This window comes from Bison bison, unplaced genomic scaffold, assembly GCF_000754665.1.
Source record: "Bison bison bison isolate TAMUID 2011002044 unplaced genomic scaffold, Bison_UMD1.0 scf7180017864498, whole genome shotgun sequence".
In the NCBI taxonomy this organism is placed as follows: domain Eukaryota; kingdom Metazoa; phylum Chordata; class Mammalia; order Artiodactyla; family Bovidae; genus Bison; species Bison bison.
In genome coordinates, this window is record NW_011495057.1 from 3076414 (window position 1) to 3089520 (window position 13107).

Here is a 13107-nt window from a genome sequence, read left to right on the forward strand (position 1 = left end):
TTTTTAGGTACACAAGGGTGACACACCTCTTTGCAAAGTTCTTGCAGAATTCTTTTAAAAGGCGATCATGGAGAAGGCAATGGCATCCCACTCCAGTACTTTTGCCTGGAAAATCCCAAGGACGGAGGAGCCTGGTAGGCTGAAGTCCATGGGGTCGCTAAGAGTCGGACACGACTGAGTGACTTCACTTTCACTTTTCACTTTCACGCACTGGAGAAGGAAATGGCAACCCACTCCTGCCAGGGACGGGGGAGCCTGGTGGGCTGCTGTCTATGGGGCCTCACAGAGTCGGACACGACTGAAGTGACTTAGCAGCAGCAGCAGCAAAAGCAGTTGCTCCATCGGTGTTTACATTTGTTCCACATTAACCACCACCACCATTCCCTGAGAAAAAGGGAAGGGCCTATAAAAACAGGGGTCTGATGATCAGAAAATCTAGGTCCTGACCTCAGTGTTGCAGCTAAGGAGCTTTAACCTTAATTAAGGCAAGTCTTTTCTCTGGGGCTCAGTTTTCTAGTTTGAAAAATGATAGATTTGGCCTAGCCAATCTAGGAGGTCTCTGTCAGTATCCACATTCCATAATGCTGGGACTTACTGTGGCATCAAATAGGCAGTCAAGATTCTGTGGGATGTTGATACTGTTTGTTTTTTCATTTGGGAGATCTGGCTCCGGCAAGAGCAGGTGGCATCCCATATCACCTTTCTCAATGAAAAAAGCCTCATTCTACCTTCTCTGAGAACACCCTTTCCCAACTTTTGTTAGCAGTTACATCTCCTGATATAGCACTTAACTCCACTTAGTTATTATTTCTTTTTTCATTTTGCACATGGTTTAATCCATGAATTGGGGAAGAGGAATCCATAAGAAACTAGCTGAAATGTGTGTTCTGTATCCATTCCTAAGAATGGGGCAGATATCTGAGCCCGGTGTCACTCATGGATTACTCCTTCCCGTAGGGAATGGTAATGTTGTAGAGGGATAAATGGGAAGAGATGATTATAAATCCAGGAAGTTTAGAATCTAATTCTAACTGTTGGCTCCTGAGAAATGACTCCATTGACGTGGCAGTCATTTTCTTTAAATAAGATGGTTTATATGAAGAAACGGTACCAAAGGAGGAGAAAACTGTATTCTAAGGAGGAAAAAATTAGTAGGAATCTTTCTGAGCTTCTGGAATAAGGCTTACAGGCTTTGAAGATCAGTACATTTGTATGTGGGGAGAAACCATAGCTGTGTTCATGAGCTAGCAAATAGCAGTCAGTTTTGACGTCAGGGGGAAATAGGGTGACACAGAGTCGGACATGACTGAAGCGACTCAGCAGCAAGAGCAGCAGGGTGAACCCCTAAATAGTATTTTAGTATCAGAAAACACAGCCCAAAGAAGTTATTTGTTCTGAGCTCTTTTGGAGATATTTTACGTTCAATCTCAGGGTCTGTGGACAAAAATGGGAAACTTTGAACATTGCTGACAAGTTGTCACCTAAGAAGTCAAGTTCTTTACCTCTCAGATATTCCTAGACCATCCATGATTTCAAGATATTTCTCTTTGTTAAGTATTCCTGGTTGACCTAAATGCCTTCCTGACTTCCTAACCACCTCCTCTGTCTTGAGTTGTGCAACAGTGAATTAAATGTGCCTTCCAAAAAGAATTGGCCTAAAAAAAAATAAAATAAAATAAAAAAATAAAAGGCGATCAAATTTCCTCTAGATAACCAGCAATTCACAAAAGTAGAGGCAGTACAGACATTTCCACTTTTTTTCTTATTGGGAAGCTCCTTTCTTTCCTTGACAATCATTTTACCTCTTTTTAGGTTACTTGGTTATGTTTAACCAGAATGCTATTTTCTGTGAGTCACTCTAGGAAAAGTTAAATGCCTTTAAAAATTGTGATGGAAGAAGCAAATAAGTCCAGAAGACCTGCTACCGTGTCAGCTGGATTTTAGATAACTGCAGCCTCTAAAGCCAGTCTTTTAACCTGGATTTTTCCAGTTCTTTTCTAATATCCCTGTGTATCAGGGATGGTAAAAGAGACAAGAAACAGATTCCTGGCGGCAGTCAAAGGTCACAGGCTCTCGGTGGAAACTGGAGGAACCTCTAAAGTGAACAGAGGACAAGTGAGTCACAGCCACTCAGCAGCCTCGTCTAGAAACAAAAGGGGCTAACTCTGAGTGTATTTTGAAGAAGCTGCAAAGAGCAACATGCGAGGTACCAAGACCAAGTCCCTCAGTAGTAACCTGCTACTGGGAAACTTTACGAGCAAGGTATCGTCAACCCCAGAAAAATGACGCCTGCAGAGTTAGTATGTTATCTTCTCTGTGCTAGAGGTAAGAATCTGGGACAAGAGTAGCCCATTCATTCCATCTCTACCCCCACCCCACGGGGAATATCTACGGTGTAATTGCAGAGGATCTCTGATTAGTGTTTTGTGTTCCCAAAGCCCAAGATTACTCACTCACCTGCACTAGGTCATAGCCATCCTGTGGCAATGGCTTTGGTGGCCCAGAATATCTGCAGTTGTATCTCTTATCTCCAGATGCAATTCCACACTCTCCATACCAAATGCAGGACTGTGAAAATACCTGCAAATGTCAACAGAAAATGGTTCACTAGGGCCTCAGGGATAACACGAATTTCAACACCAAAAAACGCCTTCATTCACAGAAGCTTCCAACAGTACCTGCCAAGCGAAGTAAAAGCCAGAAGCACCGGATAGTTGAACATTTCGAAAAACATTAATTAAAATAAACCCAAAGCTCAACGCTGGAGAAGACTCTTGAGAGTCCCTTGGACAGAAAGGCGATCAAACCAGTCAATCCTAAAGGAAATCAACCCTGAATATTCATTGGAAGGACTGGTACTGAAGATGAAGCTCCAATACTTTGGCCACCTGATATGAAGAGCTGAGTTCATACTGGAAAAGACCCTGAGGCTCGGAAACACTGAGGGCAGGAGAAGCGGGAGGCAGAGGATAAGATGGCTGGATGGCATCATCAACTCAATGGACAAGAGTCTGAACAAACTCCAGGAGACAGTGAAGGACAGGGAAGCCGAGAATGCTGCAGTCCATGGGGGTGCAAAAGAGTTGGACACGACTTAGTGAATGAACAACAGCAAAGTCCAAAACGGACTTGTGAAGTCAGCAAAGGAAGTAATAGAAATTACTTACATGATTTCTACTTCCTGCTAGATTATTTATTAAGAGGAAGCGACAGTTCCATACAAGAATCACTATCAATCAGTGTAGAAGAAAGTAAGATAGTATTATAAGTCTATGATTACTAAGGCTCTATTTTTACACATCAGGATAAGGAACTGAGTCAGGTGTAAATAATGAAAGAACAGCTCCATATCTGCTAAGGTTAATTAATATCAGCACACCATGAGTAATGTGGAAAAAAAAACAACCCATAAGGAGGAGGAGCAAGAATGAGTATCTTGTCCTTGAGTTTAAGTAAAAAGCAAGAAATGTGCATACTTTAATCACCTCAGAATCTTGAAAAAATGTAAAACCTCTTGCATAAAGACTTCTCAAGGGCCACTCCTATTCCCCATGTGAGAGTCACATGGCATCAGAAAAGTCAGGGGGGTGCGCGAGTGTGACTCATCTCATTAGCAAGGCCACCAAGCTCCGGCAAGCTGGCCAGGGTCACGGCTGGCATGACTGTGCAGTCAGCTGTCCTGCAGGGAAACAGCGGCTGCTGAGAAGTAACCATGGCTTCCGAGGTGCCTAACGGGAAAGCCATTTTTGAAAAATGGGCACAGATGCAAGAGAGTGAACTGTCTCCAAGGACAAGGGCACGTGACCCACACACCCTGCAAGGAGCTGAGCAGTGCTGGTCCCGGATGAAAAGACACAAACCTCACAACAGGCCCTGAAAACGTGGGAGGAAAAGCAGGCAGGAGATGGAGGGGTGCTGGGGGGGAAATCTAAGGGCCCACAAGACTTGTCTCTGAATTCATTCTTTCCATATTTTAAACCAGCAATTATGACTTACCCCAGCTTGATTAATTAAGTCATAGGTTTAGGTCACAAGGGAGGGAGGGAACTTACACAAATGAGGAAGTGACAAGCATTCAGCAATGCCACGTCCCAAACCTTTGGCAAGAACTCACAAAATTCCACCATTCCTATATAAAAAGAATCATAATTTTGTCTGTAAACCCAGCGGGTCTAGGAAAAGTACTGCTCTTTCCGATTCTGGGTTTTCCACTAAAAGGCCATCATCCACCTACTGAAGTGTAGAAAGGCAAGTAAGCCAAGGAGGGTGACAACTACTGATGCTGACCTGTAACTTACATACTAGGGACCCGCCCCTTGGAATTCTCACCCCACCCCACCCCTCTTGCACAGAATTCTCAACAGACCAACAGGGCAAGCAGGTGCTGGCCAAGGGGCACTCTGGCTTATCACCCGCAGGAGTGACAGGAATCCAGTCAAAAAAAACCGCCACAGCTCTAGCATGACTAACAGACGGGTATCTGGAGTCTAAGTTCCCCTTCCTCAGCACTCGGCGCTCTACAGGACAATAAAGATGACCCAATGCTGTCTGGGTCCTATTTACAACATCATCCTTCATAATCTACACCATCTGTTTCAAAGCAAAGGTGTTTCTACCCACCAGGCAAAAGAGATGGGGGTGGAGAACGAGTTTGAAGGGTGGGAGGTCAGGATTCCTGGGCTCTGATCCTCAATAAATGCAGAGCCCAGCTACACCCGCTGAAGGTCACCCAGCTGTGCCGAGCAGGAGTCTCCCACCTCCTACTCACTCCTGACCACCCCAACCCCGGTTACGTCACAGTCCAGGTAGGCAGACTGAATTCGGGAATAAATGAGAAAGCACTTAGAAAGCCAGAAAGAACCACCCATCAAACGTAAGGAATTATTCTCCAGGTTTTCCGAGAAGTATATGGGACTTCACCAAAGAGGTTCAAAGACCTGAACAAAATAAACAACCTGAAGCTTCTTCCAGGCCAGGAAAAAACTGGGCTCGAGTCACTGCTCTTAGGTTTGCTTTCCCAAGTCATCTGCTTGAAGAAGCGTGAACCAGAGGGGCCCAAAGGTGCTCACAGCCCACCTGCTGGGTGTCAGGCACTGCTTTAACTGCTCTCACCTTATGGACCCAACACATCCTTACAGCATGAGCGAGAGGGCAGTGTTTTGTTGGGTTTTTCTTCTGCTTTTTTTGGTTGCACCATGGCAGGTGGGATTAGCTCCTCAACCAGGAATAGAACCCCTGTCCCCTGCAGTGGGAGCCTGGAGTCTTAACCATTGGCTCACCAGTGAAGTCCAGGGAGGTGCTATTATTGTGCCCAATTTATAGATGAACAAACAGAGGCAGAGAGTTTGAATCCAAGAGCAGCAGAGGCAGGATTCAAACCAGAACATTCTAGTTCCAGAAACAGACTCTCAACAAGATACAATTAACCCTTTAGTGAAGGTCCTTGCTCTGGCATCACCTCCCCCCACCCTGTGTGCAGGCAGGCAATCTTCTGAGCTCACTTGCACGGCTGCACCAGTGGGGGAGGCCTCGTGCCCACCTCCAGGCTCTCTCTCCGCCTCCCCTGGGCTCAACTGCAGCTGAAACCCAAGCACCTCCTTCTGCCCCAGGCCCGGCTGCTACCATGGTCCGGAGCCTCTCCGGGGATCTCCACCACCTGGGCCCCCTCTTGCCCACATGTTCAACCTCATCTCCACGTTGGTCCCTTCACCTGCTCCTCCCATAAAGGCAGTCCCATTTCCTTCCCCTCTCAAACCGCCCCCAACCCCCTCCAGCTGCACTTCCAACCACAACAGCTGAGATGCTCACAAGGAAACCGATCCTTCCTCCATCACCAGGCCCTCTTCAGTAGGGTTTAAAGCCCCGGGTCCTCTCCCACCAGCCTCCGGGAAGCCTCCCTGGTGCCGTCTCCCTCACCCTTGCCCTCCCTGAACCCTCCCCTGGGAGCCCACAGGCCTCCTCTGTCTACCTCACCACCTCCCTCCACCTGGTCTGTCCCCACGGGCACCACCTCCACCACCCTCACCCCACGGCACCCAGCAGCCAGCCACTGGCTAAGGGTGCCCCCGTCAGCTCAACCCCACAACAGGTCTGTGAATCTGGTACTAAAATAACACCATTTCACAGATGAGGAAACCGAGGGTTACACAGGTAAAGTGACTCCTCTGAGGCCACATCTGAGAAATGGGAGAGCCAGGCCTGGCTGGTTTGGAAGCCGGAGCACTTACTCCTTATGCTGCACCGGGTCACTCCTCTATGAACCACTGACTGGGCCGTGCTCATCTCTGCAGCCAGTCTAGAACCTAGCTGCAGTCCTAATGATCAGAATTTCCGGTCTCCAAATGGCCACAGCACTCCATCGGCCAGGACTTTATTAACAAAGACAAGGGCTGCACCTTGAGATCCCTGGAAGATTCCCTGGAATGTGAGGGCGGCAGGAGCCGACACCCAGACCAAGGGCTTGGGCACAGGCTACATACCTGTCTTCCCAGGGAACCACGTGATTTCCAAAGGCAAGGTGCCTGGGTGAGAGCTGCCTTTACTGATACAAGAACACCTGTTGCTGCTTCATACCCACACTCTCCTGAGGAAGGGCAGATCCTGCTGATACTGAAAGTCACCAAGGTTTGAGGTCTGCCAGGACTCCAACGGGGGGCTTCCCTGGTGGCTCAGACAGAAAAGAATCCGCCTGAAATGCAGGAGATCCGGGTTCAATCCCTGGGTAGGGAAGATCACCTGGAGAAGGGCACGGCAACCCACTCCAGTATTCTTGCCTGGAGAATCCCGTGGACAGAGAAGCCTGGTGGGCTTCAGTCCAAGAGGTCGCAAAGAGTCGGATACAACTGAGCAACTACACACACACACACACACACACACACACAGCTCCAAGGGCACCAGACTGCATGTGAGCCCAGTGTTGGAGATGGTTGGTGGTGGCTGCACGACATGTGATATACCTAATGTCCCTGACTGTACTTTAAAGCCGTGAACTTTATGTGTATTTTGACACAAAACAAGAGCTCAGATGTCCTTCACCACTTAAGAGAAAAGTCCAGTGGCAAGGACTGCAGAGAGCATGTTCTTGGTTATACTGAGATTAAACAGAGTAATCTGTTTAATTACATCAGTTGAAACACCATGGGTCTGAATGTCACTAACACACCCAGCGTCTCTAGTAATAAATGTTGCAAAAGCTCCACTGAGGGGGGCAGTGGGGGTGGGGTGGGGGGACAAGCCCAAAGAAGGATAATTCTTCCCAGTTCATCTCATGGGCACCCACCAGTCTCTTACAGGGTGACTCGTGACCACAAGAACTATCTTATTTAAGCATTTAAACACTTGACCAATTCCTAAAAAGTCAAAAATAAATGATCATAGATTTTAATTACAGAATACCCACCGATCACAATTATTCAGACATCACAAGTATACATGAGATAACAGGGGGCGCCCCCCTCAGCTCTCCACCCCTATCCCATTCCTCAGATTTAACAAATGTTGATGTATTGGATCGTGGTCTTCCGGGCTTTCAATTTCCCCCAAAAGGTAAACCTATATAGACGCACCTACTCAAACACAAGTGAATTAACTTTTAAATACATATTCTCAAACAATCTCGATTACCCTCCATGACTGGCTCTGCTTGAACTAACTGTATTTATCCAGGTCCCCAAGGACAGACTCTAGCCCTTGTCTGCTGTTCTTTGTTTTCTCCACAGATTTCAGTCTCCCCCAGCCCCCACATCTTGGGACAGCCTCCCTTTTTACAAGCCTCACCCAAGACTCAGTGCCAACACTGAATTTAACTCTGACTCCTTTCACCTGGTATGTGAGCGGTCCTGGGGAGAGGCAGGTGGTGCTATTATTATGTCCAACTTACAGATGAGCAAACCTCAGATGTGGCCTCAGAGGTGCTCATGGGCATCCCTCCTCAATGCTCAAGTCACCAGGCGTCCTGCACCCAGAGCTCTGTACACGCCCGTTCCATAAGCTCCCCTGTGGATCCACCAGGACGAGATGGATAAACTTTTTCTTTTTTCTTTTTAATTTAATATTTATTTATTTGGGCTGCCCTGGTGGCTTAGACTGAAGAATCTGCCTGCAATGTGGGGGACCTGCGTTGGATCTCTGGGTTGGGAAGGTCCCCTGGGGAAGGGAATGGCAACCCACTCCAGTATTCTTGCCTGGACAATCCCATGGACAGAGGAGCCTGGCAGGCTACAGTCTATGGGGTCAAAAAGAGTCAGACACGACTGAGCGACTAACACACATACACACACACATACGTGTTTATTTGGCCGAACTGGGTCTTAGTTTCGGCTCATGGGATCTTTGTCGCAGCATTTGGACTCTAGTTTCAGTACTCGGGGTTTCCTTCCCTGACCAGGGATAGAACCCAGGCCCCCTGCATTGGGAGCACAGAGTCTTAGCCACTGGACCACCCAGGGAAACTCCTAAACTTTTCCTAAGAGAGCCAGATACCATATTAAATATGGTAGGCTTGTGAGCCCTAAGGTGTCTGTGGTACATACTCAATCTTGTCTGGTGTAACTCAAAAGTAACCACAAACAACAGGTAAAAGATGGGCATGGGTGTGTCCCAAGAAAACCATCCACAACTAATTTGCAGGCTCCTGCTCCAGGATGAAACAGAATTCATATACTTATGAGAATGGAAAAGTTGTGTATGTGGGCAGAGGTTGCAAGAGTATTTTCTTGCTGGTGTCTTGGCTCCCCTGTAAGACTGTAGAATCCTAAAGGGCAGAGCTTGGGGGTTATACTTCCTCTGAAATCTTAATATCTCATCCAGTGCTCCCTGATTCAGAAAACATCCAAACGTACACGGTGAGTTAAAGGAGCTTGACTGGATTATGTAAGAAGTGACTTCGGCTTTAACCCAGAATTTAGTACAAGGCTAGGATGTCCCTGCTTTTAAAGGTTAAGCTATATGGCTATTTCACAACATGCTCTAAAATTTAATTAATGGATATGTGACTGCATAGGAAAGCATCTTTCGATAATAATAGGAATAGCTCAGGACAGTTAAAAAAAAAAAAAATGCCCCAGCTGCTGTGTGTCAGCAACTCTGGTAGACTCTAATTGGGATCTCCATGAAAGCACATCTTATCACGTGGAGAGGCTCTGATCATCAGCAACAGAATCCTATACTTTAGGCTATTAAGTAACTCATGTTCAGTTGCTCACTGAACATCAACCAGGTTCTGGGCATAAAGCTGAGTGAGTTCTCCTTCCTCCCCTGGGTTCTTTATCAGACACCCTATGGAGTAGCATCGCAGACTTTTACAGGTAAGAAAACTAGAACTCAGAGAGGATTCTCCAAGGTCACCTGGCTGGTAAGTGACAAAACCAATAATGAGAACCAAGGTTTTGAATGCTAAGGTAGGCGTAGTCTCTCCCGTCCCCCCCACCATGCCCATCCCACAGCTGCTGCACTGTTTGAACTCCAGCTCGGCTTGTACACTGATGTATCCTTAGATTGTGACAACATGCCAGGGATGGGCTGGCCCGTCCACTACCGTGCCCCTCCTGCTACACAGGACTGTTCACTTGCATAACTAGTGACTACCCTTTACGTACAACTCCAGGGAGCCGTCAAGTCCTGACTCACTTCCTCAGGATCCAGGACTGTCCCCAGCCCCATGCCTGTAACCTGGCCAGCCCACACAGGTGGAGCGCAGGGCCGGGTCCCTTCACCTCTGCTGATGTCCTGGATGAGGAAAGCTCCAGGCAGAATCTGGAGACACGCCCAGCTTCAGCTCTGGCGAGGGCTGGAATACCAGGGCTGGTGTGGCCAGTCAGGATAACCCAGGACAAGGGTGGAGGGGGTGGCCCGGAGAATGCTGTCCAGAGATTAAGCTCTGTATCCTTTGGAGTCAGGTAGGCAGATCAAATAAGTATGACAGGACACGTGGGGTAGAGGCTGGACTGGTCTGACTTTTACTGACACAACTCTCTGGAGTTCTGTTTTATAGCCAATCTGGGATAAACGTATCCACATAACAAATGATAATTTGTGTGAGCACCAGGCACGCCTTCAGATGGGTATTTAAGATACATTTTAGAGTTAGATGGGTTCAGCCAGTCTTCACTTTATAGATAAGCCCTGGGCTTGCAGTTTAACTGACTTGCTCGAGGTTATACTACTAGCTTGGTCTTAGATAAGCTCCAGCAACTACGAGTTTGAAAAATAATTCAATAGACACAAGATCAAATAAAACCATGAAAGCGGATGGGGTGTATACCGTCCCCAGGTGTTTTTTTCCCCCCCTAAGGAATGTTCACACAAGGTGACAACTGAACCAAGGGTTGGGCCAGCAGGCTAAATCCACTTCTGATCTATCACTGGCTTTTGGAGAAGCCACACTGGAGCCAGGAACAGGCTGTGAAACGTTATTGGCCAAGTGGAACATCTGCTGAACTTTAAATATGAATCATCTGGTAGGCAGAGTTGTTAACCCATTTTACAGAGGAGGCAGCTGCCTTGCCCAAGACCACTCCTGGTAAGAGGACGCATCAAGATCTGTACCAGGTCTTTTAATGCCAAGTCTTGTGCCAGCCTATAAATGCTTCCCCGGTGGATCAGGTGGTAAACAAACCACCTGCCATGCAGGAAACAGAGATTCGATTCCTGGGTCAGGAAGCTCCCCTGGAGAAGGAAATGGCAACCCACTCCAGTATTCTTGCCTGGGAAATCCCACAGCAGAGGAGCCTGGCGGGTACAGTTCATGGGGTCTCAGAGACACAATTTAGTGACTAAACAACAACAAAACACCAAAAGCTGCTGCAGCCATTTAAATAAAGAACATTTAGAACTTCAGAGGAAAGGCATTCTAGTTGGGAATAACAATGTTATAGATGATGAAGCTTTTGAACTGGACCTTGGAAGATGGGCAGGGTTTTGACAGCACTTTGTTTATTTAGCTAGAGAGCTAACACCCTTCACAGAGCTGTGGGTGAGAAAAGCAGACAAAGCACCCAAGATCAGGCTAGAGATGGCCCACTCTAGGCTTCCGGACAGGTAATGTGTCATCCATTAACACCCTGACAAGAGTCCCTTTTAGGAACGGAAAGAAGGGAAGGGTTACCCAGGAAAGAGAGTTCTTTGTTCTGGGTGATATGACAAACACTGAAGGAATACAAAGACCTATTCAGCTAGCTGTCTTCTTTTTAACCACTTGCTAATCATCATAATAATTTTAAAAAACTCATTTCCCTTGATTACTTATGCTAGTAAAATGAGTGATCACAACATCAATCAAGGAATGGGGGAGACTGGGAAAGATAACCTACATTCGCTCCCATTTCAGAGGCTTATTCTTCAATGCTCTCAGGCTGAAAGATGAACCCATTCCTGATCTCCTTTGGAAAAATGGTTTTAATGGCTTAATTCCTACCTAGGCCTCATGATGGTCTATCTCCTGACTGTAATTTTTTAAAGTTTTTTTTTTTTTTCTCTTGAGGAACTTGGACCATAATGAGGCCTAGGTAGGAATTAAGCCATCAAAACTGTTTTTCCTAAGGAGATCAGGAATGGGTTCACCTTTCAGCCTGAGGGAGCCAATCTTAAATACAATATAAGTGTTTTCAATTCAAATTCACAAACCTTCTCAAGGGTTCCAGGAATTTTGCAAGTTACTTGTGACCAACCTCTGACCTACCCCAGAAGTCCTAGGAGGAGAGGCACTGACCGATTTCAGAGATAAGTTAAAGCTACTTAACCAGAAGCCTGCCTTTTAGATCCTGACCTAAAACCTAAAGGAAACCAAACAGCTGTATTTTCAAAGCAAATAACTGCTACCATTCTTTGAGTTTTTACTACTGTGATGAGGCCCCTCCATACACTATGTTACTTAAGAATCCCAATAATCCTATGATGTGTTGTTTATCTTCAGTAAAAGTTCGGCTTGGAAGAGTAATGAGCCCAAAGCCACAGAGCTAGCAGGTGGTCTACGGGTTGACCCCATTCCAAACCACCTTCCGAAAACCTGTTTTTCTCTGCCTCTCCTCCCCACCAGGCACCAGACATGTGCTCTTCCAGAAGCCCACGCGGCTGGCCACCCCCTATCCACCCCACCACAGGAGGCCCTTCCCAGGTCAGCCTCACCCAACCCCTGCTGAGAAGGATATAGTTCAAAGAGAGTTTTTTCTAGTGCAGGGAACCCCTTCATCAGCCTTCCCTTGTGACTCACTACACCCTCATCATAGACACGCCTATGAGTGGGCACCAGGGCTCGGGATTCCCACTGGATCTGGTTTAATCAGCACTAGATCCTTAGATATCCCCCACAACACCCAACCACACAGTTTTCAAGGAGAAAACTGTAGATACACAAATAGCAGTGAGGTGCTCACGCCCAAGGCTACCAAAGCAAGGAAAGCAGACCCAAGGAGTCAGGACTGGGAGTTCCAGGCCCATCCTCTACACCGCTAGGTTTGTGACAAGGCGAAATTCAATTAACCCCCGCACCTGCGGGCCTCCGTTCCCATGGATGTAAAGGGAGGGGATAAGAAGTAACTTGCCGTCTCTGGAAGACCAAGGTGCCTTATGTGAAGCACTCAGGTGAGTTCCGATTTGGTGCCGGACTAACCTTTATTTACCTCCCCACTCTCCTTCCTCTTTAGGGGAGAAGTCGGATCTCCTAAACAAATTTATAAAGAATTCCTGTACAAATGGCAGAATGAAGGGGGGTGGGGAGGCAGGTTAAAATGATAATCCTTTCCCTTTCTACCCATTTTCTTCCTCCCTTCTTGATCCCACATCCTAAACCCAGAAATCAGATGACCACGGATGAAATGAGCTCAAAACAGGTCAAACAGGCAGCCCCCAGCTGCCACCGTCCTCCAGACCACTGGGAAGAGGACGTGGCCGGAGAAAGGCATCGGAGTCGCGGCAGAGCCCGCCGCCCTCCCCGACTCGCGGCCCCACCACGTCCCCCACAGCTTGCCCGGGTCGCCGGCGGCCACTCACCTGCGCCGGGCAGAACAGCAGCAGGAGGAGGCCGAAGGCTGGGCCGCGCACGCTCATGCTGCCGCGGCGACGGGCTGCGGATGTCGGAGAGACTCGGTTCGCAGGCTCGGCTGGGGACCC

General features: G+C 47.5%; 1 protein-coding gene across 1 annotated transcript in view; it reads right to left on the minus strand.

The window, feature by feature from the left end:
- NPC1 (Niemann-Pick disease, type C1) overlaps positions 1-13101 on the minus strand; it is a 46021-nt gene extending 32920 nt beyond the window's left edge. Inside the window, exons 1-2 of the mRNA XM_010828987.1 lie at positions 12988-13101; positions 2458-2580 (exon numbers count right to left, since the gene is read on the minus strand). Of these exons, the coding sequence (XP_010827289.1) occupies positions 2458-2580; positions 12988-13044 (180 nt within the window). The 5' untranslated portion in view covers positions 13045-13101. The remainder of the gene's footprint in view (positions 1-2457; positions 2581-12987) is intronic.
- Positions 13102-13107: the final 6 nt, after the last annotated feature.